This window comes from Ictalurus furcatus, chromosome 20, assembly GCF_023375685.1.
Source record: "Ictalurus furcatus strain D&B chromosome 20, Billie_1.0, whole genome shotgun sequence".
Lineage (NCBI taxonomy): Eukaryota > Metazoa > Chordata > Actinopteri > Siluriformes > Ictaluridae > Ictalurus > Ictalurus furcatus.
Genome location: NC_071274.1, coordinates 21,248,747 through 21,276,118, shown reverse-complemented (window position 1 = coordinate 21,276,118; position 27,372 = coordinate 21,248,747). Strand labels below are relative to the sequence as shown.

General features: G+C 44.3%; 1 protein-coding gene across 13 annotated transcripts in view; it reads left to right on the top strand.

The window, feature by feature from the left end:
- Window positions 1-27,372, top strand: part of dlg1b (discs large MAGUK scaffold protein 1b) — an 86,944-nt gene that overhangs the window by 37,753 nt on the left and 21,819 nt on the right. For 5 of the 13 annotated variants that reach the window (XM_053651846.1, XM_053651855.1, XM_053651848.1 and 2 more), the window contains 10 exons: window positions 274-438; window positions 3,947-4,033; window positions 14,495-14,593; window positions 15,038-15,091; window positions 20,435-20,485; window positions 21,712-21,836; window positions 23,557-23,726; window positions 25,097-25,233; window positions 25,345-25,489; window positions 26,782-26,908. In XM_053651846.1, coding sequence (XP_053507821.1) covers window positions 274-438; window positions 3,947-4,033; window positions 14,495-14,593; window positions 15,038-15,091; window positions 20,435-20,485; window positions 21,712-21,836; window positions 23,557-23,726; window positions 25,097-25,233; window positions 25,345-25,489; window positions 26,782-26,908 — 1,160 coding nt within the window. Of the gene's footprint in view, window positions 1-273; window positions 439-3,946; window positions 4,034-5,340; window positions 9,022-14,494; window positions 14,594-15,037; window positions 15,092-20,434; window positions 20,486-21,711; window positions 21,837-23,556; window positions 23,727-25,096; window positions 25,234-25,344; window positions 25,490-26,781; window positions 26,909-27,372 lie in introns of those variants that run through there. The other 8 variants (XM_053651854.1, XM_053651850.1, XM_053651849.1 and 5 more) reach the window with 5 other exon arrangements.

The window sequence follows — 27,372 nt, the reverse complement described above, 5'->3', positions numbered from 1 at the left end:
GGAGAGCGTTTTCGGAAAGCTCCTGGACAAAAACGGTGTCTCGGTGTGGACGAAAACGATGCGTTTTCACGTGTATCCGGATTAACGCGGACGTAGTTTTAACGTGGGACGGACGGGTACACTTTCACGCTGACTAATTCAGAGACCACACCCCCTTCATTTAGATTGACCGTCAGAGAGGCCACACCTCTCGCGAGACCTCATGCGTCTGATGGGTACGGAGAACACGCCTTCTCTTCTTCATGGTTTCGTCTTTTTCCGTTTTCTCCACAGAAGTACAAACACCAGGATGAGGACGGGTCTCCCGAAGAGCAGAGCTCGCCTCCGCTCACCGACGAGACGCCAGGCCCCGAGCTCGTCCAGGTGGCCGAGAAGAACATCTCGCAGATCGAAAACGTCCACGGCTACGTGGCCCAGGCGCACATCTCCCCCATGAAGGTAAAGCTCTCACCCCGATTCAGCTTTTCTCACACACGCTCCTTTCCCAGCATCACTCCCGTCCTGTTTATTTATCCACCTTATTATGTAGATGTTCCCATGCCATCCACACAGACACGTACACAGCCACACACTCACTCGCTGCCTCTCCTGCTGTGCACGGTGTAAAGAAAAGCTCACAGGCCCAGTGCCAGTTTTGTATCGTCAGCCTTTTTTTTTTTCGTCCCCACAACACCGAAGCCTGACGAAAACATGCTGCGTAGTCTCCTCGCCGAGCTCTTCAGCAGGGACGACGGTTTCGCCGCAGGGAGTCTCGATCCCCAAAGCAGCTCTGTATATAGGGCACGTTTTTCTTTAACCCCCTCGCGGGTGCAGCACATGTGGCATTATTAGCAAAGCGCAGATAATAACAGGGGAAGTTGCAGAGAGCACACATCTGAGGAAGGCTCTGAGCTCTGAAATACACACGTTTACGTGTCATTAGATCGATACCATTGCCGAACAGTGATGAGACTTCACGTTTGGTCTAATAGCATGCGCTGTACAGATGGAGAGTACAGATTAATAATACTAAAAAAATCTATTAAAAACCAAAACGAATTCAAATAATAATCCTTTGATTGTTTCATATTCTGCTACAAAGCGATAATTCTGATCAAAATAAATAATTCGATCAGGTATTTACAAAATGCGGTATGTATTTACCCGATCAGCCAAGACGTTCATTATTTCCCCTCTAATCTAAGCGGACGTTTCTTTTTTTTTTTTTTTTTTTTCCAATTTGGTTTTACGTTTTTATTTCGTTTACATAAAATGTTACAGCGTATACATGTACACTACCCATCTAAGGTTTAGACACGCTCATTCTTTATTATTATTATTATTTTTCCCTCCCGTTTTAGAATAATAATAAAGTCATCAAAACTCTGGAGTAACACGAATGGAACTACGGGAATTATGTCGTGATAAAAAAAAAAAATCCCAAATAAATCAAAATAATTGAGTATTTTATCATCTTCAAAGTCGACGCCCTTTTTGCCCTTTTTTAAAAAAATTTTTATTTTTTTTTTTACATTTCTGAAATGTATTCTCGGCGATTTCTCGAGGAATTTCCCTGAGATGATTTTTAAACAGTATTAAAGGAGTTCACGCCGACGCCGCACTCTCATCGGCTGCTTTTCGGGAAACATTCCGCTCCGAGTCGTCCGTTCTGTAAATAAAATGCTCGTTTTAGTCTAACGGAAGAAACGGATTTGTCGGGACGATTGTAATTTTTTTTAATCTACGACACCGATTTCACACGTTTAATCACGCACCTTCAGATCAAAAGGTTTTTAAGATGGTGAGAAACGGTTCAGTCGGGTGTCCACAAACTTTTGACCGTTTAGTGTATACTTATGCATTTTTAGCTTTTAAAAAAAAAAAAAAAAAAAAAGGAATAAAAAATGAGCTTCGCCATAACGTGCTGTATATGACGACGTCTCCGCTTTAAAGACAGTGACCGAGCCCGACTCTGAAATGCCTCTTTGAATGTTTGTGTGAAATCTCTGGGGCGTTTTACTCAAGGTGAACCGCAGTCACGCTTCAGTATGCTAACTGAACGGCAGAGTGATTGGGTGTTCGAGGAAGAGGTGTGTGTGTGTGTGTGTGTGGACATTTAGGACATTTACGAGCGCTCCTCCCGTGGTTGTCGTGCTCCAGTGCGCCCCTCTGCTTTCAGATTTATGACTCCTGTGCTCTCGCGTGACTCGGCGCTAACAGCACACGCGCGATTCACGCCCGCCACCTCTCATAACTCTCGGCTCACTGGTGTAAACCTGGTGAACTCTTACCTCACACGCGGTCCCGCGTCAGTGCAGAGCCTTCGTCTCTCCATCCTTCCACTAAAAGTCACCTTATTAGCCGCTGCTCGTCCTTTTTCTTACCTTACGTTCACGCTAACAAGCGCCAGAAGCCCGGACATTTGATATCTGAGATTTTCACACCTTAGGCATCAGGACGCGACAAATCCAGACGATTGGCTCGGACGCTTCCTCAAACCGATCCCGTGGTGGGCGCGGTCCGACGTTTCCCCCTTCCCAAACTCGCAACTTTTATGTTCCGACCGTTCAAATCGGAGGGAAAAAGTTCTAAGCGTGGTCTCGTCTCACGGTTTCACCATTTCCAAAGTCTCGCAAGTCAGTACAGTAGTCGGAGTGTTTCATTTGACCAGACAGACTAAACCTCTGCCCCCCATTCCTCCCCCAACCCCACACCCGCAATCTAACTTTGTGTCTCATTGCTCAGTGTGATTAAACGCCTCAGGTGCTCCCGCGATACGTAGAGTATATTCACAAAGCCGCGCATTAGAAAACAAGCCGTTATCACTCGTCGTGATTAATCACCTGCCATCATCGTTTGTCACAAGATGAATCGGGTGTGTGAGGGAGACACTTCTCCAGGAAAGCAGTCATCGTGAATCCACGCCGTGAGCACGACACGAACAGAGCTTTAGCTCCACCTTTTGGATTCTTCATATAGTTGCAGCAGAGCCACGCTTTAATACTGTAATACTCTGAACCGGACCCATAACCTTTCCTTCTGTGTACGATTTATCTTTTGATATTGTAAGTATTAAGGGTTTGATCATTTACCCATACAGGTTTTCTTCACATTTTTAAGCTGAACTCTTTGTTTGGCATTTATAACGATTTGGTTCGATTAATATTCTTTTTTTTTTTTATTATTATTATTATTAAAACAATGACGTTTAGTCAGTCGATAGCGGCTGCAGGTTCTGCGTGGGGGAAAATCTGAAAACTGCCGATAAATAACGACCGGTTTGTTTCGTTCTGAAACGACCCGGACAATTCGAAAACGTCCTGGAGATATTCGCGAGGTCCCGGAGAGGTGTCCGGGAGGTCAGTTAAGCGTCCAATATCGAACGCGGCGAACATACTGACGTTCTGTGTCGTGTGGATATGGAAAAGTAAAATGTTTGACATCACGTACTAACTCGGGTTTGAGAACACCTTTCTGAGTGGGAATTCCACGTCGAAGGGGCGTTTTTCCGGGTTTTTTTTTTCTCTTTTCCTAGTCCGAGGTCAGAAAATTCAGTGTTAGGAGCTTTAGTGGGGTGTGTTGTGTATTAGCTGTCAAATTCTCCATGGTACTACTGTGCTGCAGGCGGAATGAAATCTCCTTCACTTTTAGGAGTGATCAGATTTGCTAGAAATTTACTTCCGAGGCAAAGAAAAGGAAACGTATCAGTTTAGAAAAGTGTAAAAATGATTATTATTTTTAATCACGTTAAAGGTTTCCCTCACGCCGCCATACACGTTTTCCAGAAGCACGGAATTCCGTCCTGTGATTTCGTCCTCGCTGGTTTCATGTAGCCTCGGCATCCTTCATTATCGCCGTGTCACGTCCTGCCCCTCTAACGATCTCCTTCTGAACTGTGAGCTCTTCTGAAACGCCTGCTCGTGTGTTGTGTGATAAGCTGAGTTACGTTGCGTGCCCCTCCCTGTAGGTTGAGTCTCTGGAGTGCATCTTCGACGGGCCGCCCACGGTGGCGAGCGAGGAGAGCCCTCTCCTCAGCCCCTCCACCCCGTACCAGGTAACACCCTTAGCTGAAAACTTAGCCACGGGAACTGGATGCAGCCATCACTGTGTGCGGCAGTGGAGTCTGATGTCGTGTCTCGTCACGTGGTTGTGCTGTCGTGTGGCTGAGCGAAGTCGTGTTGGCGCAGACGCAGGCTTTGTGTCAATGCTAGATGGCGCAGTTCCCGACGCGCATGACTTTTTGTTGTTGTTGTTGTTTGGTTATATACTGTGTGTATACATGTCTGTCTGAGAAGCTTCTGGCCACCAGTGGTCGCTTCTTGCTGAATATGGAGTGGATCAGTGCCGCACAGGAGCATTTGCTTCTCACATGCATGGCTGGACTGTGTGTGTGTATGTATGTATGTATGTATGTATGTTTTCAGTGTTAGGACGTGTGAACGTTCCCCAGGATTATACAGTTCTGATGATGGATGAGAATGCTGTAAATCAGTAAGCACACCATTTGACGATGGGAATATTTTATTTGGCATCGAACGTTTATTAGATCAATAAAGAGTTGTTAAAATTACTAGCTTCACTATCATCAGCTTCACTTTCACTCCGGAGCTGCCTCCCGTTTCTTGTCAATGACGTCAGCTCCGATACATCTTCCTCCCCCACCCCCCCCTCTCGCCCCCTCCACCCCCCAGTTCTAGTTGCTGAGTAGAACGGATAAGACCCCAAATTAGAGAACGCATTAGCAGGATGATGCGTCAAAGGCGAAAGAGATGAGACGGACTCGCCGGTCCGCAGCCTCCGGCCGGATTTGAGGGAAGCATAAGACGAGGTCGGGCTGCGAGCACGAATAGGACACGGCACGCTTCACGAGGCGGCGCTCGGACACGCCGACCGGCGTGGACTACGGAGAACTTAATAGCGTCAAAGCAGACCGAATCTGCAGTCAGACGTCTTCCGAGTCTCATTCGAGGCGAGTCAGGTGTCCAATCTAGGTCTGGTCTCACGCTTCCTGCTGACTCATTTGGAGCGTTTCGAAGAGGCAAATCAGCTGCTCTGCCCCGAGCTCTGAGTGGACCTGTGTGAGAGAGAGAGAGAGAGAGAGAGAGAGAGAGAGAGAGATGTGGTTTGGAAGTGAGAGAGGAGAGAGGGAGGTGAATAAAGCAGCGTTTTAAGGATCGAGACGTTGTAAGGAATCTCTCTCCTGCTCTCCTGTTTATCTCCCTGACTTTCAATCTCACTCGCTCTCTTGCCGCAGCAGCAGTGTGCGTCAAACAGCCACTGCCTCTCTCTCTCTCACTCTCTCTCTCTCTCTCTCTCTCTCTCACACATATACACACACACTCTCCCTCTCTCTCTCTCACACACACATATTCTCTCTCTCTCTCTACTCATCACAGATTCACATAACCTGAGAGAGGTTTATTTTTTTTCTTTCTTTCTTGTCTCTGATGTACAAGTCGTGCAAAAGCAGTCTTTGAGATGCCTGCGTAGGGAAACAAAAGCCCGGACTATCGAGCCGTGCATCGTCGGAGCACGAACCCTGCACTCGCGCCCGAACCCGAGCCCGCGATGCTCAACTCTGTGTGGTACGCCAAAAAGATGGGCCGACGCATCATGGGCACCCTGAGGAGAACCAAGAGACTGCATCTGCACTTGTTGGTAAGTCTGGACCGTGCCAGGAGCCAATCACACGTCCTGTGTTGATGTTTTGATGGCACGCGCGCGCGTGTGAAGGTATTCGACTGTATCGTCATCTGTTGCATCTAATACTTTGCACGCTTTCGATTTATGGCTCAGGGGGATGAAATGTCTGATCGGCAGGAAGCCTGGCATGCGTTTATAGTCTGGTTATGCGCTGATGGAGCAGTGGTGCGTCATTTCACGGTGGTACGTCATTGCAAGCAAAAAGAAGAAAACCCGATACCTAATCTTTTTTTTTTTTTTTTTTTTTAAACACTTTTTTTTTTTTTTTTTTTTTTTTCCTCTAAAATCTCATTACCAGTTCATTCGGAAAGCGAGCGCTTTTTTACGGGTTGTATTGCAGCGGCTGTGTGTGATGATGGTCTAATGGAAAACGTGGAAGCGCATACCTCTACCCCCTGCTGCCTGGCAACCTGCGTGCTCATGTCATGCAGCAGTGCTAGGGACCTTTTATACACACACACACACACACACACACACACACACACAGTTGCTTGTTAAATGAGTCCCATGTTAGTGATGCGAAAAAGATTGCAGCGTTTTCTCAATAATGATTGAAAAAGTAATAATCTGCTGTGTCTGTTGCGCAAATACCTCCGCCGTCTGTCGCCGTGGATACGTATGTAATTAACGGACGCGTCGCTCGTGTAAATCGTGATTACACGTAATCTTTAACGCGCTGTTGGTTTGATCAGTAGATAACGCAGCTCTCGAGAGCTAATTTTTGTACACAACGATTTCCCCGAAATCTTTTTTTTTTTTTTTTCTTTTCTTTTTTTTTTCTTTCTTTCTTTTTAACTTGATTTAAGGAGCAAAATTCCTGCATCCTTAGAGTTCGGAGTTGTTTAGCGGTCAGTCCGGAGATGAATTGAATTAAATTTGTGTCCTTATGGACTATAGTGAGGGGGTAATGGGAATCAAATCGGATCATATTCATAGGCAGTTTATGAAAACCGGCTTTCCGTAGAATATTTCACGACTTTTTTATTACTCGGATGCCGTCTGAGTCCGGACGGCAACCGATAAAGAGGACCTCCACTCTGAAACGCGTTAAATGTGTCTTATATCGGAATGTTTGTGGTGCTAATTTGTTGTATCGTTGCCCCTGTGAGACGTTGGCGGTTGTGTGTCGCTCTGATGTCATAGGGGGACGTCGGTCTTGCTGTCACGGTTACAGTGGCGTTCAATAGGAGAAAAAGTTCAGCAATCTCTAACGTAAGTAAGGACGATGGGGTTTCAGCTCCTAAAAACAAACGAGCAGGAGCTCCCTTTCTCACTCACCGTTTTTTCCAGCCAAGTTCCACCACAGAAGTCGGTCTGAAAGGTCCAGGACGGCCGTACGGCGATACGGCGCAGTCCTTCCGAAGTATGGAAGACTCTACAAGCTAAAGAGCGCCACGACTTTGACGGCAGTATTAGCATGAAAGTTTACAGATGAGGAGGTGAGAGATCTGGACTTTAAAAAAAAAAAAAAAAAAACACCGTTCAACTCATTACAAAAGAAATCTCGGACGGCTGGAGATCGCGTTAATTATTATAATTAATAACACGCACGTCAGAAAGCGCTAACGGCTCGACGAGCTCCCCGAGGAGTGATCCGCAGAGCCTGGGAAAAGATTTCAGCCATCAAACCCCGGTCGATTCTAACAGGTCCACTGGGGTGTCCAGCTTTGCGATCTCATTTTCCCCTATTTTTCCCAGGGTCATGCTGTTCCTTCCATCTGCTCTTGCTGCTTCTTCTTTGCTGGCACTGATGCCCCTGATTCATCCAGTGCTGCAGTGTGGTGGTTTAATTGTCAATTAGGAAGGTGACAGACAGGACGGCTTAGCTCCAAGGAAAGGCTCTAAACGGGTTTTGCAGGGATCTCATTTGACATGCACACAGTATGTTCAGGGGTAATTGGGAATGTATTATTGATGGCGTGCCATGTCTGTCATCAGGGTTTTATGCTTAGAGCAGATGAAGAGATGCTCGGCACTTGTTTCGATTGCCGTCCCCCGGATTCGTAGTAATAAAGTGTTAAAAATGATTCCGTACCAGCCGGAGGTCCTAGGTTTAACTGTTTGGCTATATTAAAACATCTGGAGAACCACTTTTCCAGATTGCTCGAGTATACCCGACATCATACGCAAGCCTATACTTTGATGCCTGAGCGATGATGACGATGATGATTTTTACCCAGTACACTAATAAACATGTCAGCGTATGAAGCCGAGGGGCGTGTTTACTGAGGCGTAGCCGCAGTCCAGGAGACCGGAGCCTGAGCAGGAAATCCTGCTGGCTCTCTTAGATGTGGGAGCTGTTGCCATGGCTTTGGCTCCCTCAGGAGTGGAAGCAGAGCCTTGTGACAAAATTACCCGACCCATCCGACACCTGTGGCACATCTCCAGAAGAGTCTTGCCGGGAAAGGTCCCCTCGGATAAGGCGGCAGCGTTTTGTAGACCGAACGTTACGGCTACGAACTCGTACAAGCACGGCGGAACCCTACTGACGATCCGGATTGCTTTAAGGACGTTCTGTTTGTGAAGGTTTTTTTGTTTTTTATTCGTCTTGTATCATCCGTTCAGTCTGGGGTTGTGTCTGTCGTTTGGCTTTTTGACTCGAGTTGAACCCGGCGTAGCGAGGAACGGAGTCGTCTGCTGTAATTCAATTGCTGGCCTCCACATTTACAGTTTGATTGATGTCTGTTGAGGGACACAAGGGTATTACTATAGCAACTGAGAAAGATTGGCTGTCAGTTCTTGATGAGTTCCACGATTGATTCTTTCTCCTAGCGTGTCATCACCAGCTATTCATGAAACATAGCCGGTTTGTACGAGAACTGGTACTCTTGAGTAGATATTTCCTTTCTGGCTCGACTTTCGGCAGGAAACATTTGTCCGTGCCGTATCTGGACCGTTGGGTGCGGCTTAGTGGGCGTGCGGGAGCCTCTGAAGGATCCTGGGGTCACGAGGACGTTGCACAGATGAGACCACCAGATACAGCCCAACACAGGAAGCCGCTTTCATAATTAAGGAAATTGTTCATAAACGCGCTCATTCCCCCTTTGCCTTAGGCTAGATTTGTGTTCGTCAGTGCAGCGCTCTGGATTCTGGATCAGAGCGCATTCACTGGTGATGAACTACATCTTTGGTGGGAATGCGTTGTACTCTAGGGGGAGTCGTGGCGGGAGCACCAGCTCAGCCCATGGCAGCTCGGTGGGACCGAGACTTCGTCAGTGGTCCATGCGGAGCTCCTGCGAGGAGCCTGCCGAGCCCAATCCATCTCGCTGGCGCCGCATCCTCAACATCCTGACTCGCCTCAATGCCTTCACTAACTGCGTCATAGCGAGAGTCAACCAGGTAAGATGCTAATAATGCAGGATGTGACACGAAAGAACAACCAAAGGGCACGAGGGCAGGACCTCATTAATCCTCTGCGCGTGTTTTATATGCAAGTACGATTTCTAATCTTGAACCCAGTAGTCGATTGTTACACTTATCTCACTACCCCTGTGTTCTTAGATTATGTGCATTATATCTCAGGAGGCTCCTTTGAATTGGTCAGCGAATCGGTCGTATCTATCTCACAGCTTTAGCTTCGACGTTAAAGGCGGTGAGACGCGGATTGTACTCCCCCATCGGTCGCTACGGTGTTGCCTCGGAGAATTCGGATGTGTCGTCGTCGTCGTCGTTGTTGGTAGAAGCACATAGACATGTCATGTGACATTTCCTTATTAATTTCCTTCTCTGCACTTTGTGAGCGAGACATCGGTTATAGTTTTGTGTGTATTGTAGAAAGACAGTGGCAAAGCTGTTCCACTATCCATTACACAAATCTGACACTCTTTTATAATAGACCTAAATCCGGAGCCGTTTCAAGGTCGGAGAAATAAAGGCCATAGCGTTTCAGCACGTAATTCTTTCCACACGGCGTCCTCCGGTTTGAGAGTACCCACCCCTTAAAATCGTTTTCTGACAGCTGAATGAACATTTGATTGAATAAACTTTAAGGAACCTGACCGCCAGCATAAAGCAAAACTCAGCACTATGCGGTTTCCCACAGCGCCGTTCGCGCACTGCGTCCCTTCTCCGAAAGGTGTTACTGGATTTCATTTTCACTGGGTCTGGACTGAATAAAACTTCTAAAATCATGCCTTCCTGTTTGGTCTGGCTGAGCAAGTGTTTAACCAGCTCGATAGGGACAGCTCGCACGATTTGATCAGAAGCTGATGCGGTCGCCAGCCTCGCGTTTTATCGGTTCTTCCCAGGCGTCCTGCTCGAATTACGCAAGATATCGGCGTAAATAGTCGTAGTCTTACGTATCGCGATGTCGGTCGCTATGGGTTACGAGGATCTTACAGAAAGGATGCTGCTTCGTTCGCCAGAGTTGTCGCTTAGTTTTGTCGATCAGCCAAATCATTGGGTATAAATCATTTGATTTGCCTTCATTCATTTGCCTTACTAAATGTAAATTCCTGCATGTAAATCATTAAATGTAAATTTAGTGTTCCCTACCATGATACAGGTCTGTGCACACCAGTGGAGGGTTCACACTTATCTACTTATCTAAAACCCGTGCAAGGTGCAACGATATTCTGAATGTCTAGTTAAGCTTTTACCCAGCGGCTATGTACGTTACCAATGTATTCATGTCGACAGTCGAACTTGTACATCAGTAATATTCAAATCTTTCTTATTCGAGTCTTTCCGGGCAACCGAACCGAATTCTTAACCTCTGACCGCGTTATATTATTTACCACTTATTATTCTTCTTCGATCTCGCCGTTCTGTCGTGATATTCGGCTTAGCACTCTATCAGTGACTTCGAGTCTAGCGGAGTACATTCTTGTAACCTTTTCATAATCATCTCACCGAAGATCCCCGTGCCCTTCGAGCTAAAGGTTAATGACTTGAGAGGCGGCGTAAAATGTCTGGTCTCGGTGTCCGTGCCACTAATCTACGTGCAACATTCGATTTAGGCGTAATAATGCCTTGGGAGCTGCTAAATCCTGTTAATATTCTCAAATGATTCATGATGGCTGGGGTAATACTAGGACACTGTTATCCAACATCCGTAACTTGCTGAAACACCTGATCACTACCTCTTTGCTGGCTTCAACGGAGTATTTACCATAGGCACCATAGATTTGATTCTTATAAGACCAGGTGGTGTTAATCTCCCTTCCACAAAGCTTTTAAACATCCGCCCGCCTTCCTTTTGTGCTTACGTCATGGATAGTATTAAGAAGTAAGCATGGGTGCGGTCCCGTCTCGTATAGAAACTTTCAACCAGTACACTTTTTAATCCCGGACGTCGGGATGTACCCGCTGATTTTTCCGTACATCTTCTCCAAATGTTCTTTCAGAATCTCAGAAGCCGCTCTGATTTAATCGACAAAATTAAAAGAAAATCGTAGCACAAGCTAGCATCCTCGGGTGCACCATCAGTAAGGCATAATTCGACACAGTAATACTTCCTGTGCTTGTGTGCTTGGTCTGTATGCCTCTAGATGGCGCCGGAATTGTATTATTTGCTGAAGTGAAACGCACTTCCGAGAGCCTGATCCTAATCCTCATCATGTCTTAATTTATATTCTCCCACTCCCATATTAAGGAGTATGGAGTGTACGAACATGCAAGATGTGAGATCCGAATGCGGTGATGCCACTCGAACATTCGACAAATATTCCCCTAACGGATAGTTTGGTTTGGGGAAATGCTCATCGCAGTTCTACCTTTCAGATCTGTTCTGCAAGGTTTGTCGTTTCAACCTTCAAGCGTACACGAGGCTAAAAATTCAACCTTGTTTTCCAAAGGCTCGTCAAACCCAGACCCACTTGTTCTCCGGTCCAATAACCCGAGCCGTCGTGTCAACACTATCTCGGCTGTCGCTGTATTATTTATCTCTCCGTTCATAATTTACTCGGCGTAAATAGCCTTTGGATCCACACACGGTGACAAGCCATCTGTCAGGAAGGCACCGACACTGCCAAGAATTAGTTGTTTTTAGGGATGTGGTGCTCAGATGAGCACGGATACCTGAATGAAAATGGTTCGAAATTCGAAAGCGGTTCAGAGAGGCTTCGATTTTTACATATTCTTTCATGGTGAATGAGTAAACATGTCTTGAGGGAACCATCCTGGCTTGAAGAGCTGCTGTATCTTGAGCATGAGGACATGCTGTACACACACGCATTGTGATCCTAAACAAATGTACAGGCAGGGGTGTGTGTGTGTGTGTGTGGGGATGTGAAATCGAGCTCACCATTGATTATTCATGCCAGGAAAAAGCCCCACAGCTCCTCTTGGCTGTGCCTATTGGAGCTCGCTAATTGACACAAACACGAGGAGATGAGCGTGAGAGACGCAGAAGCGCTAGATGCTAAGGAACGAGTGGACGACGTACTCGCAATCCACGCTACACACTTGCACAGGAGCTGAAACAAGCTGAGAAACTGGATCGGTATCTTGTGCGTGGTGTGTTTTGTTTCCCAAGGATCTTCAGAATCTCACCACCTTTTTATTTATTTATTTATTTATTTATTTATTTATTTTTAATGCAGTGGCAAAACATCTCTGGCGTTACTGAATACTGTTTCTCCTTCCTTTGGTGCTGCTGATCTCCAAGAATGACCACCTATCACTCCAGCACGGATTATACCCCCCGTAGAACCGACGCCGGAATTCCAGACATGAAGAATCCTAGACTAAACTTTAGACCGCAGCTCCCTCAACCTCAGCTTGTACCGGCACCCGTTCTCCAGCCGAACCCTGCCCACGCGGTCTGTTACGGTTCTTCCATGCTGCCCACCAACACCGGTAAGAGCAGGACCAAGTTTCTGAACCTGCGTGACAGTGTGAAGAAGAGTCCCACCAAGAGTACAGCTAAAGCGAGCAGCCCGGTGCAGAGCTTCTCTATTAGGGAGCATCCGCTCTGGACCTCAGTGGCCTTCGAGAAGGTGTGTGTGAGGGACCACACGCTCTGGATTGACTCATCGTAGGACTTTTGAAGTTTCGCTGTTAGTTGACAGGCTCCTGTTTAATACCTCCTTTATTCCATTCAGTACACCTTCAGTACTAGATACAAACACCAGCTCTGGACAAACATGTCCTTCAAGATTGCTGTATTTGAGCAGCAGAATCTTGCAAAATCCACGGCCTTCAAGGTTGTATCGAGGGGCAGCCGAGACTTACAACATTTCCAATATTTGGCTTTTTGAGGTTTGCTTTGGGTTGTACCACGCTTCTGTTTGTCGGATCCACTTGATGGATCCATTTTCACTTGGGGTGTGACTATTAAAGTGGTTGTTTCTTGAGAGGAACCGAGACAGAACCCGTTCTCCTCTGCTCGACACCAGATTGTTCAATACAGTGGGAAGTGTGATTAGCAAAGGGACTCTGTTAATATGGATAAAAGATCCCAAGGGCTTTTTTTTTCAGGAATCATGGTGGCATCCTTTCTTTAATGATCAGTGAGAAGTATTCGGTCATTTTAACACAGCCGGTCATTGCTTTACGTGTGGCTTGACGAACAGTATTCGTGGTATTGAGTATCTGTATTGAAGTCAATAGACAAGCTATGTTTTTTTTTCTTTTGTTTTTTTTCTCTTTTTCCCCCCCCCTTCTGTATGTTTGTTGTCAGCAAATCCATTTGAAGAACATGAGGAAATCCCATCCGGCCCAGACGCTCGACCTGCTGTTAAACTATCAGTAGCCTCTACAGTTTCATGTGGTGTTGCGTCTATATCCGGAGTGTTTTTGAGGAATATGGTGAATGTTTTGGTTTTTTTTTTTTTTTTTTTTGCTTTGTTTTGGGGTGAAGATCAGATTAGAACAGGTGTGCGAGCTTTAGAAGAACTTCAATTAGGATTTTATTTATTTATTCTGCTTTGGGCCGGACCATGCTCCTGTTTGTCGCGTCTCGTCGAGCGTTTAGTTGTCAGAGTGGTTCGTTTTATCATCGTGAGATTTGAAAAACACTTTTTTTTTTTTTTTTTTTGGACCTGGGGTGCAAAGTATTTGGACATCTTTCTTGTCAAAGACTCCGGATCGCAGTCGCTAGTCGAGTGGATGTTTTCGAACCGAGGAATCACCAGATTGTGCTGGACTCTTGTCCCGGTTTAGAGCAAGTTTACAATCACAGCTGCCGCGCGCAGCGTTAACGCAGGCCTCTGATCGACGCTGTTGACGAGAACAGAATTTTTGCCTTTGTTCGGGATGATCTGGTGATCTGCAGCGCGATTCAAACGCTCAGACGGGCCTCCAGCGCCAAATTGTAAAGAATTATAGATTTGTAACGGGGAAATAAGTTCTCACTCTGATGATCAGCATCATCCATATCAGTCTAAAAATGCTTAAAAAAAAAAAAGGGTCTAATAAAATTTATTCTTAGTGTTTAGCTGTATGTATGTATGTGTGTGTGGGGTTTTTTTTTTTTTTTTTTTTTTAAATGTTGACATATATATCAATTGTCAATCAATATGCGTTGTATTTCACTGTATTATGTCTGCATTCAGTATGCGCATCAAAGACTTCGATTTATTTGTTTGTTTGGTTTTTTTTTTTTACATAATGCTTTGAAGTGTGAGCTCATCCATAATGACACTCATGCTCTCTTCCATGCACGATGTGCGTCAGACGTAGCATCACAGCCCCCAACACACACACACACACACACACACACACACACTCTCACTGAGATTTACCAGACATTTACACACAAATACAAACACTCTCCCATCCCCAATGCCCTCCTGTATATTTCTGTTTTGTGTGTGTGTGTGTGTGTGTGTGCGCGTGTGTGACCTGACCTCTTCCCCATGCTATTGTTCAGCAGACAGATGCCACCCCTCCCTCCACTCCCATAATCCCCGTGATCCCAATCTCGCCTGTCCCTGCGGAGGCCGCTGTCATCCCTTCACCGACGTCACAGGTCTTTTTCTTTTTTTTTTAAAAATTTTTCATCCATTTCTCCTATTTCTCTCCTCCTCTCTCCGCCGTTCATTTTTCTCTCGATCCCGCCGACGAGGATGTAGCGGCTCCGGTACCAAACTTCAGAGCTCCAGTCTGGCACGTGTCCGGGTGCCAAAAGAACTGAAGAAAACCGAGAAGCTCATTTAATTTGAGAACTAGAAGCATTCGTGCTCCACTAGTGCATTCATTTCCTGCAGCATAAAACCTCACGTAGGTACGTACGTACCTGCGTGCGTACAGGTGTTAATCACATGCGAGTGCCAGGGCTGGTGTTTGTAGCGTCATGAGGAGAGTAAGTCTACGTTTATCTCGCATGCCCCTGTGAATAACGATGTGGTTGTCTGGTGTCGGAGCGTCCACTACGAACGTCTTCTGGATGTTTAACTGTTGCTCTTTCCTCCAGGCGAATCCTCCTCCCGTCGTGGTGAATACGGAAAGCCTGGATTCAGCCCCATACGTGAGTTTGTTTGTTTCATTTATTCATACAGAAATGTCTTGCTGAAATGTCCCTCACGTGTACACGTTGGGAGAGATGGGGTTAAGTCACGCTTTGCTCGGAGTAAGAGAGCATTTGGCGAAAGAGGAAAGGGTAACAGCGTACGTTTTCATCTCATTACTTTATTTTCTAACTGACAGAAGGCGATTAAACAGCTGGACAAAAGAGAAATAAAGATAATAACAGCGGCATAATGGGCCGACGTCCATTTCCTGGTTTTTAGTGGAGCCAAGTGCCTCTTTAGTGGAGTAGATTCTTTTCTTTTCTTTTGTTTACCCCTTTAATTTCATTTCAATTCGTTTTATTTCGTCTCCTTTCCTTCTCTCCTTCTTTGCTTCTCCTTTTCCATTTTCAAGGCATGTAAAGAACCTCTTCTTTTTCCTTTTGTGTTCTTTACCACTTTAATTTAGTTCCGTGTAATTGAATTTCATTTCCTTCTCTTTTTTTCTTTCTCCTTTTCAAGTTTTAAGGCATGTAAAGAACCCTTTCTTTTCGTTTCTTTTCTTTTCTCTACCCATTTAATTGAATTGAATTTCCTTTTCCTTTTTAAGGAATATAAAGAAATTCCGTTAAGTTCCATTACTTTCTTTCCTTTTCTTTTTTCTTTAAGGAATGTAAAGAATCCTTTTTCTTTTCTTTTCTTTTCTTTTCTTTAGCCATTTCCTTTCCTTTTCCTTTTTAAGGTATATAAAGAACCTGTTCTGTTACTTTCTTTTCTTTTCTTTTCTTTTCTTTTCTTCTTTCTTTAAGGAATGTAAAGAATCCTTTCTTTTCTTTTCTTTTCTTTTCTTTACCCAATTAATTTCCTTTTCCTTTTTAAGGTATATAAAGAACCTGTTCTGTTACTTTCTTTTCTTTTCTTTTCTTTTCTTCTTTCTTTAAGGAATGTAAAGAATCCTTTCTTTTCTTTTCTTTTCTTTTCTTTACCCAATTAATTTCCTTTTCCTTTTTAAGGTATATAAAGAACCTGTTCTGTTACTTTCTTTTGTTTTTTCTTTTCTTCTTTCTTTAAGGAATGTAAAGAATCCTTTTTCTTTTCTTTTCTTTTCTTTTCTTTTCTTTAGCCATTTCCTTTCCTTTTCCTTTTTAAGGTATATAAAGAACCTGTTCTGTTACTTTCTTTTCTTTTCTTCTTTCTTTAAGGAATGTAAAGAATCCTTTCTTCCCTTTTCTTTACCCAATTCATTTCCTTTTCCTTTTTAAGGTATATAAAGTACCCTTTCCGTTCCGCTACTTTCCTTCTCCTTATCCATTTTTAAGGCATGTAAGGAACCCTTTCTTTTCTTTTCTTCTTCCATTTCATTTAATATCCTTATCCTTTCCTTTCCCGTTCTCCATTTCTTTCCCCATTCCTTTCCCGTTTCTTTTAGGCATATAAGGAACACAAAGCATAATCTGCTATAAAAAGTATTCAGTGCCAGGATTACAGCCCATATATTGCAGAATACAATAAATATACCATATAGAAGACCTCAAGATTATTTAATAATACAGAGTGTCCTAAAAGTCTCCATACAGTAGGGGACCGTGTTCGCCAGCACCACGTCGGCTGTTCCTTCGTCACTGGATGCTGGTGGACGTCCACTTCTCGGACGTCCACTTCTCCACAGCACTTCCAGATGTTTTTGAATTTGCCCGCGGTGGCGTGTAGTGTGAGATGTGCTCGCCACGTTTCCCGTTGAAGTCCATCACAAAATTGCGACAGCTTCCCGATCCAGCCGTGAGAACGTTCTTCTTGTGCCAAAAGGCGTTCTTAAAGGCTATCTGGGGAAAAAAAAATATATACATATATAAAAAAAATATAATATGAGCTAAGTATGAAAAACTTTGGAAGATATTTTGCTAAAACGTGTTCATTTCCCCCATGTATGGAGACTTTTGTTGTAAAATCTTAATCGACGCTTTCATCACACGTCTTATTCACGTTCATGTTCCGCCCTAGCACGAGAAAACGTGTCTCGGTGCTCAGTAATTCTAAATTCTTATTTAGTTACTCGTTCAATTTATATGAATTAATTAGTAATTATTTAAATACCTTTTCGGAATTTTGAATAATTTTCAAACGGATTTAAATACGTTTCTGGAATAAAGTTGTTGTTTTTTGTTTTGTTTTTTTTTTCTTTTCTGTAGTACTCCCGAGTACCCCTAGGGTTACTTGTCCACCCATCTGCAAAACAACTCGTTGCTATACAGTTTTCATTCGGTACAGTTTCGTGACGCCATTGGCTCTCTCTGATTGGTCTACCCGCCTTCTCGGAAACACATAGTAAGCAAAGCATCTCGTGATGCGCGTTAAAGCTTATTGGAATAACGTGAACATATGATCAACCTTGATGGAGTCTCCCTTTTCAGAGGTTTTATTAGCACAGCACGGAGAACCGTCGTCGCTCACAGAGACTGCACGGCGTTCTCCTTCTGTCTCCGCTTTCCACAGCAGTGCCGCGGCGTCCCCCGGGGCTTTCAGCAGAGGGGAAAGGCTAGATCTGGCTTTAATCTGGGTCTTTAGGGAGCTCATGTGCTTTTCCTACCCCACACACACACACACACACGCACACACACACACACACACACACAGCCCTCAGGTTGGCTGTTGTGCTGAAGCAGCAACACACTGCCTCTGACTAACACACTGAACCCCAGGGGAACTGCCGCCTTTTGTCTTTTATAATTGGGTTCCTGTAATTGCCCTTCATATGCAAATTGTGTTGAGAATCGGAAATGTAAGCAACGAGTCGTGACCGGCGGTACGAGCGTCTAAATACGTACGATGCACCAGGCACCGATTCAGCCGAGACGCGGCGGCGACGTAAAGAGCGCACGCGCTGGTTTATTACTTCCTGCGTATTCGTGTCTCAGTTTAATGAAGCTTTTATACGAACGGTCGCTTCCCCGGTCATCCAGGGTTCTGCTGTCGTTCCTGTATGGGGCTTCACCGGTGACGTGAGTCATGTGACTAATCGTGCTTAGTGCTGAAACACTCCAAATAAAGGGATTAAACACCGCGTGTAATAGTTGATACAGTGACGTTTCTGTAAGCAGATGTTTATTTGACATCTCCAGGAGCAGTCCGAGTCAAAGCTGTAACTTTGTCCGTTTATACAGTAGCTGCTACGACGAGCGTGACAACAGGAGCGGAGACGCTTCACAGCGTTGTACGCAGCTATAAACGGATAAAAAGTACGACGCGTCATTCTTTACCGAAGACAAATTGTAATCGCGAGCTGCCGTGTTACAATCGCGAGTGTTAGCGCGTTAACTATAACCGCACGATGACTCCACTTTGTCGTCGATTTGTTTTCCTTTTACAGCACGACTTGTTTAGCGTAAAGTGATCAATAAAATTAATTTAAAAAAAAAAAAGACTTGATCGTGCTGGATCTCGGTGGGTTTTCCGAACTGAAATCAGATCGCTGACGGTTTTCCTCAGCTCTCCTCACAGCGCCGTTCCTCCTCAGTTCCGTCATCACTCGGAGCCTCGGGTCGCACGCTTGTTACGTCGTCATCTCGTCGACGTGACGCTCCGACCGAAGCTCGTTTAAACCTTCCACCGAGAGAACGACGAGAAACCCTTTACGTCCTCGCAAGAACACGAGGACCTCGGCTCACACGCTCTGCCGTCGCATCCGAGCCACCGAGGAGCGGAAATGAGATTGTAACGGCCGAATCGGCTGCGTGTGTGTGACAGTAGATAACAGTATGGTGCAGATGAAGGTCAAGGAGCCAAGAAGTCTCTTGCCTGGATTTGAATGATAACATGATGACTCGCCGAGCGGTTCGCCGTGTAATAAGAATACAATAGATAATCGAGATCTCGATCTGAACCTTATTCAGTTCCGCAATCTAGTGACATGACGTTAAGCTGCAGTCCAAGCGAAGGGGGCGTAATTTTATCCGAATCAGTCCCGACACGGACAAATCACAGTAATCCGCTCCTGTTCCTACACCTCTAGACGCCGTTTCTTTCCTTCCTACCAGCATTTCAACACGGCCCGGCTTTTATTAAAGAAAGACCGGCGGAGAAAAGTTCATAAACGGCCACTAAGCCTCATCACCGTGAAGTGAAAATAATGAGATTCTAAAACGCTTTGTAATCCGTTTTCTTAACGGGAGGGACGTGTTTTAAAGTTCCCCGTGAGGTGCCTCGAAACGCGCAGAGTTATTCGACGTGTCCAGGTCATTTCAACCGAACCAGGAAGTCAGGGCGGGACATATCGAGTGGCTCCTCCCCGTTTTTTTTTTTTTTAAATGGCGAATAGCGTTCCAGCGTCTCTAGTCGCTAGGCTAACATACAGTCTGAAGGAAGTCGCTCAACAATGGGAACTTCGGCAAGGGGGCGGGCGGGACACCTTCAGATTCTAGAGAGCGTTTGATCGGACGGATAATCTGATGAGACGCTGAAGTGCAGAATGATTTCAGATCCGTATCGGTGGTAGAGAGAGAGTAAATTCTGAATGCGAATTTTGTCGTTGTATTGGAGCGCACTAGCTTATAGATAACCTTAAGGTGAGCATGTTCATACTAAAAGCCACAGAAGTTCCGTTTTGAAAAGAATCATCTGCGTTTGACTTATTTGAGAAATCTAATCTCTATAGCTTCATTATAGAGAATAGTTGTAGATTTAGTCGTAACAGTAGCTTATAAATTTGCTCATACTGGTTCTTCTCGTAAGATTTTACTCAATGTAATCAGTCACAGTTCTGCATAAGTTGTGCTGCTCCTGGCGCTGAAGTGGATGCAGGATTGTGTGTGTGTGTGTGTGTGTGTGTGTGTGTATGCGTGATGGCCTCTGTTGCTCTGCTATCATTACTGTCGTTAGCGCTGCTTTGTAGGAGTACGGTAATGACTTTATCCTCCTGTTATCATGGAGTGAGTAAACCTGCTGACACACACACACACACACACACACACACACACAGCCTCCGCTTTCATTAACTCTGTGCTACTGAACTGATACACATAAATCAGCGAGTCTACCTGAATTGTGGGAGAGAGTATAAAAACTGAGAGAGAAGTGACTCCAGTGTTGTGAATGTGAGACACTAATCACTCCGCTAGAACACAGACCAGAACATTATTCCTGTTCACGCTCATTTTATGAACAGCATTGTCTGGCCTGTAGGTTTATTTATGAACTCGGCTTTGAGGACGGACGTTCGCCTCGATCCGAGATGGTATTTCTCTACGCTCGATTTGCTCCGTCGCTCGCTTTGTGCCGTGTTAGATTGTTCATAAAAGCTCGAGCCGTGGCTGCGGATGCTCATTTGGATCTAATGTGTTGTATCTCTGTGTGTTTTTGTCCTGCAGGTGAACGGCACGGAAGCGGACTATGAGTACGAGGAGATTACGTTGGAGAGGGTGAGTGGAACGTTTCTTTCCTGAACTGGAACAAACGGCATGATTTGGTATCCATAATAGCAACAATAATCAGTAATAAATGTTTGTCCTCGCTGTCCGAGTCCATTCACGCGGCGCTGCTTTCTTAGCACTTCTTTTTCATACATTTTATTGTATTATATTATATTATATAAAAACATATTCGTGCACTAATGATAGCGCTTAGCGGTTAGTAGTTCACGAGGAAACTAGAAACGGTTAGATGAGCGTTTCACGTCCGATACCACACCTTGAGGAATTTGTACGCCGAGTATCAGCCGATACCGATACCATCCGATATCGCTTTCTTTGTAAATGACTAGGCTTACAGTTTTCGCAAGCGAAAGTGAAGCGTTTAGTTGTTAAACTCGGATTTCGCGAGTTTCCGATCGTTGAAATGAACGCGAGATGGAGCGGATATTCAGAGGAGCGTTCAGCCGAAGCCCTCTTCGGTTCACGTGCGTGGAACACGAGTACAGCTAAAAGATCTCGTTTACCAACAAACAGCACTGTGAAAGACCGCTTCAAAAAAACTCTGCAGATTGAATTTTGAAAGAAAAAAACGCAGCGAAATCGAGAGTTTTTGGCCGTAGCAGACACACACAAAATAAAACAGCATCATGTTGTCTCACAGAGACTTCTAACTCCTGACTGTGCCAATGCGTCTCTCTCTTTCTCTCTCTCTCTCTCTTTCTCTCTCTCTCCCCCCCTCCCCACCCTATTGCCTTTTGGGTGACCCAGATCAGCATGGCTCCCTCTCAACTGCACATTATTAACTCGGCATTAATAAACGATGCTGCCCTTGGCAAGATGTCACCAGAACGCTTTAATGCCTGCTCTGACAAACAGCGTCTGAGCCTCACTGTCGCCTGTTCAGCTCTTTGTATTGTTTTTGTTTTGTGATTGACAGGCCATGCTACTTATGTTACTTCAAAGACCACTTGAAATAAATCACGAGCGGTTTCATTTGAATTTTGGCAAATTGCACCCAACGTACTAAAAGCTTGATGGTGATTAGTGTTATTTAATGGCTAAGCTTCCAGACGTTATTTAATTTTAGATGCACTTGCCTTACAACATAACTCACCATTTGGTCACGAATGCCCAATAAAAATATCTGATAAAAGTGATTAAAAATGATCAAACTTGATTTATAAACGCATTACCTGCTGTTGTAAAAGCGTACTGTCCGACCTCTGTGTGTTCAGGCAAATTCCGGGCTGGGCTTCAGCATCGCAGGTGGCACAGATAACCCTCACATTGGAGAAGACCCCAGCATCTTCATCACCAAAGTGATCCCAGGGGGCGCCGCTGCTCAGGACGGGAGACTTCGGTGAGTCTGATGCATCTGTAGTTGGTCAACTGATGACTAAATGTAAATCGGTGTCGTGTTTGTGATGTAGTTTAGGGTTTATGCCTAATGCATGCTATGAAGACCGCCTTAAAAGAGCATATTAATTGCAAGACCGCCTTAAAAGAGCATATTAGTTGGAAGACCGCCTTAAAAGAGTATATTAGTTGGAAGACCGCCTTAAAAGAGCATATTAGTTGGAAGACCGCCTTAAAAAAGCATATTAATTGCAAGACCACCTTAAAAGGGCATATTAATTGCAACCACCTTAAAAGGGCATATTAATTGCAACCACCTTAAAAGGGCATATTAATTGCAACCACCTTAAAAGAGCATATTAATTGGAAGACCACCTTAAAAGAGCATATTAATTGGAAGACCACCTTAAAAGAGCATATTAATTGGAAGACCGCCTTAAAAGAGCCTATTAATTGCTAGACCACCTTAAAAGGGCATATTAATTGCAACCACCTTAAAAGAGCATATTAATTGGAAGACCACCTTAAAAGAGCATATTAATTGGAAGACCACCTTAAAAGAGCATATTAATTGGAAGACCGCCTTAAAAGAGCCTATTAATTGCAAGACCACCTTAAAAGGGCATATTAATTGCAACCACCTTAAAAGAGCATATTAATTGGAAGACCACCTTAAAAGAGCATATTAATTGGAAGACCGCCTTAAAAGAGCATATTAATTGGACTAATGCACTATTTGAGGGGCAGCCATTTCGGAGTGTTGTCTGAAAGTTGACTCATTATATTCCCTAAATAGTACACAATGTTATTATACATAGTGCACCAAGGATTCAGATTAAGTCCAAGGATTATTGTCAGTGTTTGTGTGAAAGTTATCTGTATTCAGACGAGCCTTTCATATGTGCTTGGTGTAAATCAGTTTCCTGGTTGGTTCCTATACCCAGTGTACTGCTACATGAATAGTCCAAGTTGTAATTATCACATTACTCACCACAGAATTGTATTACATTTTAAATATGGCTTCCACCCCGATTATTCGACAGCTTATAGAATAGCACTTGATCCAGCACGTTTATTATTTTATATTATCATTCAACTAAATGTAAACGTACTAAAGTTACGTTTGTGGTCAGAAATACAAATAACGATATAAAATGATGTATTTCGAATAAATGCTTCTGTGAACTAAATGGCATTCAGTAGAAAACGTATAATTAACTGATAACTAATGTTAGACCATAATTTCTGCCAGCTAACAATGTATTTTATTTCCATTATTATTTCATCATTATTCCTCTATATTATTGATTGATTCCAGGGTCATGTCATGTTTATTGAGCTTGAATGTTGATCTGCATTAAACTGGTGGGAGTTGGGGTTGGTGTGTGTGTGTGTGTGTATAAGGGAGAGTGGTGTGTCTGAGCGTGCTGTCAGAGGCTCATTAAAGCTGCAGGAGTGTGGACGCACATTGGAGCTGAGCGCTGACAGTGATGAGGACACATTGACATTTAGTCTGTCAGAGGGGGAGAGCCTCTTTTGTAAAGGGGTCAGGCCTTTTAAAGCGCCCGGGCGTGTGTGTTTGATGTGTTCTGAATCGAGGTTTGAATCTGAACTTTCCTGTAAAATCACTCTTTCTCATCTATCAATGCAGATGACGGAAAGTTTCTTCCCATGTCAGTGAACTACAGTAAGATGTGCGTATTAAGAGTGCCTTCTCTGTGCAGCGTGAACGACGTTATCCTGCGCGTCAACGAGGTGGACGTTCGGGATGTGACCCACAGCAAGGCGGTGGAGGCGCTGAAGGAGGCCGGATCGCTGGTCAGGCTGTATGTCAGGAGGAGGAAATCCGTCTCGGAGAAAATCGTCGAGATCAAACTGGTTAAAGGACCTAAAGGTACGGCAGCTCTCGCGCTCTTCTTCGTGACGTCCGGTTATTCAGAATATCAGGAAGCGTGAAGCGGATCTGGCGCGGGTTTAATAACCCTGCGCGATCAGTCCCGGTGAAAGAGCAAGCGCTTTTACTTGCACAATTACTCACACACATTGTATTGCATTGTTTTGCAGCAAAACAGCGCTAAATCTAGTCATATATATAATCCGTTGCTGCTTTGAGTGCATTTTTAATACTTAATAATTGGTTTCAAGTCAAAGAAGGGATCATATGGCCTTGGAACGGCAGGTGCACACCCCTACAAGAACCGATAACGGAAACGTGATAAAATAAATAAATAATAAAATAAAAATGGAGGTGAAAAAAATGCTACTCCTTCCTTAATCCTAATCTAATCTAATTTAAATGCAGCAATTTGAGCAGAAAAAACAGAAACATGTATATATCTGAAATATATAGGATGATCCTGGTCATTATTTTTTTTTATATAATATTTAAATGAATTTATAATACATTTTAATCATTTATTTAAAAAATCCCTGTTGTATGTTGGTGTTTTTTGTTTTTGTTTTTTTTTCAAACCATGATATGTTTTTCTTTTTTTCCCTTTCTTTTTATTTAAAATTTTTTTTGTTTGTTTTTTTTAAACCCAATCATTCTTGGGAGATTTCATCAGAGTGACGCCACAGTGTTCCTCCATCAACTGCACCACAAAAAAAAAAAAAAAATCAGTTGCCATGGAAGCCGTGTTCCCCCGCCTCCTCCCTGTCCTGTACTCCGTCTCCCCGCACCCTCGACGCCAGCGACGTCTTTATTCATCCGTATTATCTTCCTTTCATTATAGCAGTCATCGCTTCCACTCCTCGAACCTTTTACCAAAAGTCCGATGACATTTTCTAACCGTGTCGGTTTGCAAGATGTGTCTCGTGTCATGCCGGATTTATCACGCGATAATCAAAACGCGTTTTATGGGTATTTCCACATCACAAACGCTCACGAGAGCACTTTATAGCACGATAGGATTTTTGGTCCGAGATCACGTCACCTCAGATAGTAGTGTCTAGCGATTTATTCACTCCTTATTCTGCACAAGGTTGCGTTCAGTCTTGGCACAAATGTAGTGTTTAAATATATGGCATGAAAACATGATATAAAAGAAAAGAAAGCTATATACTGGCGATTTTATATTTAATTATGGCATATTTTACTATCGGAACGCCCTTTTTTTTATGTTTTTAAAAATGTATTTCACTCTAATGATTGCATTTTAATGTGGTACGGTAATTTAATACTTTGTACCAGTGTATACTTTCTTGTGGATGGGATGACAAACCTCTTTGACATTTTTGACATCATGTCTTGGTATGTCTCAGGTCTTGGTTTCAGTATAGCAGGCGGCGTAGGCAATCAGCACATACCGGGAGACAATAGCATCTACGTCACCAAGATCATCGAAGGAGGCGCCGCACACAAAGACGGCAGGCTGCAGATCGGAGACAAACTCCTGGCTGTAAGTCGATCGGCGTAGCCGCTGGAATCGTGCAGAATCCGGACGGCTGTCTGCCGTACATATTATACTGACTAAAGGAAGTGTGTGTGCTGGTGTGTGTGTGTGTGTTAGGTGAACAGTGCGTGTCTGGAGGAGGTGACCCACGAGAATGCCGTGACTGCCTTGAAAAACACTACAGACGTGGTGTACCTGAAAGTGGCCAAACCCAACAGTGTCTTCATGAACGACAGTTTCGCCCCTCCTGACGTCACTAACTGTGAGTGGCGCTGAACACCAGCTCCGATTACTCGTACACACATCACTGTTAATGCCGAACACGTGACCACCAGATAGATGACACGCTTTAACGAGAAATACAAGACCACCCTAAGACCATCACTGTGTTGGATGGTTTTATGTGGATGAATGGATTAAATAGATAAATGGTTAAACGGGAGGTTGTATAGATGGAGGGATGGATGAATGGATTTGGATAGATGGATGGATCCCAGGTAGTTTGATGATTGGATATATTTGAGTGGACAGATGGATGGATTTGTGTAGATGGCTAGAAGGATGGATTAAGGGAGATGGAAGGATGGAGGGATTTGGATATATGTATGGATTTGGGTCGAAGGCTGGTAGGATGGATTTGGGGAGGTGTTTGAAAGGATGGATTTGGGGAGATGGTTGTTGATGGGTAGATGGATTTTTGGACATGGTTAGGTGGATTATATAGCTGGAAGGATGGATTTGGGTAAATGGATGTCTAGATGGATTTGGGGAGGTGTTTGTTGATGGGTAGATGGATTTAGGGAGATGGGTAGGTGGATTAGGTAGATGGATGGATGTATAAATGGTTAGATGATTGATGGATTTGGGTAAATGGATGTAGAGATGGATTTGGATAGATGAATGGATTTGGGTAGAAGGATGGATTTGGGGAGAAGGCTGGAAGGATGGATTTGGGTAGATGAATGTCTAGATGGATTTGGATGGATGGATTTGGGGAGATGGATGGATTTGGGGAGAAGAGTGGAAGGATGGATTTGGGGAGATGGATGTCTTGATGGATTTTAATGGATGTATTTGGGGAGAAGGATGGATTTGGAGAGAAGAGTGGAAGGATGGATTTGGGTAGATGGATGTCTTGATGGATTTTAATGGATGTATTTGGGGAGAAGGATGGATTTGGGGAGAAGAGTGGAAGGATGGATTTGGGTGGATGGATGGATTTGGGGAGATGGATGGATTTGGGGAGAAGAGTGGAAGGATGGATTTGGGGAGATGCTTGTTGATGGGTAGATGGATGTAGGGACATGGGTAGGTGGATTAGATAGATGAATGGATGGATAATGGTTAGATGATGGATGGATTTGGGTAAATGGATGCATAGAAGGATTTGGACGGATAGTTTTGGGCGATGGATGGATAGATTGATTTGACTGGATGGATGGATGGATGGATGGTTGTAGGTGTATCGAACAGATCGCCCTTCTCACAGTATCTAGTATCTAAAAGTTGTTTGAATATAACGGTTTTCATTTTCCTTTTTTTTTCCCCCCTCAGCTTATTCCCAACACATGGAGAACCATATCAACGCCCCCAACTACCTGAACCAGCCGCTCCCGCCGTCCTCCTCTGGACGCTTCTCACCTACACCCAAGAGCCCAAACGGGGACGACGAAATGCCGAGGTAGCGTTAATCTCCATCTCTGTGTTTAATACATGCTTCGCTGTCTTAAACGTGACCTCAGTTATCTCTGTAGCACCTCAGGCTCTGCTTACAGTCAGATTTGAGATAAAACCGCTAACGTCCAACCAATTAGAACAAGATGGCGTCTCCGCTTACCTGTCAGTCCAGTTCAGAAAGCTCCGCCTCTTGCACTAGCACATCAAGACGGAAAACTGACAGAAGTGTTGTGTTTCTTTGAATTCTGAGTTTGAAAAAACGCAAGTGTACCTTGTATTTTTGTTGTTGTGGAGTTATTGCCTGTGTGTCTATTCGGTCTTTCTCTCTCACTTCTTTTCCCCCCACTTTGCATTTTTCATGTCTCTTTCACCGCCGCAGAAAGAGATGAGATAAAGTTATGAAAGATTTATTGGTGCTCACGAGTAGTGTAAGGGAATATTTGCAGGGGGAGAAGAGAGAGAGAGAGA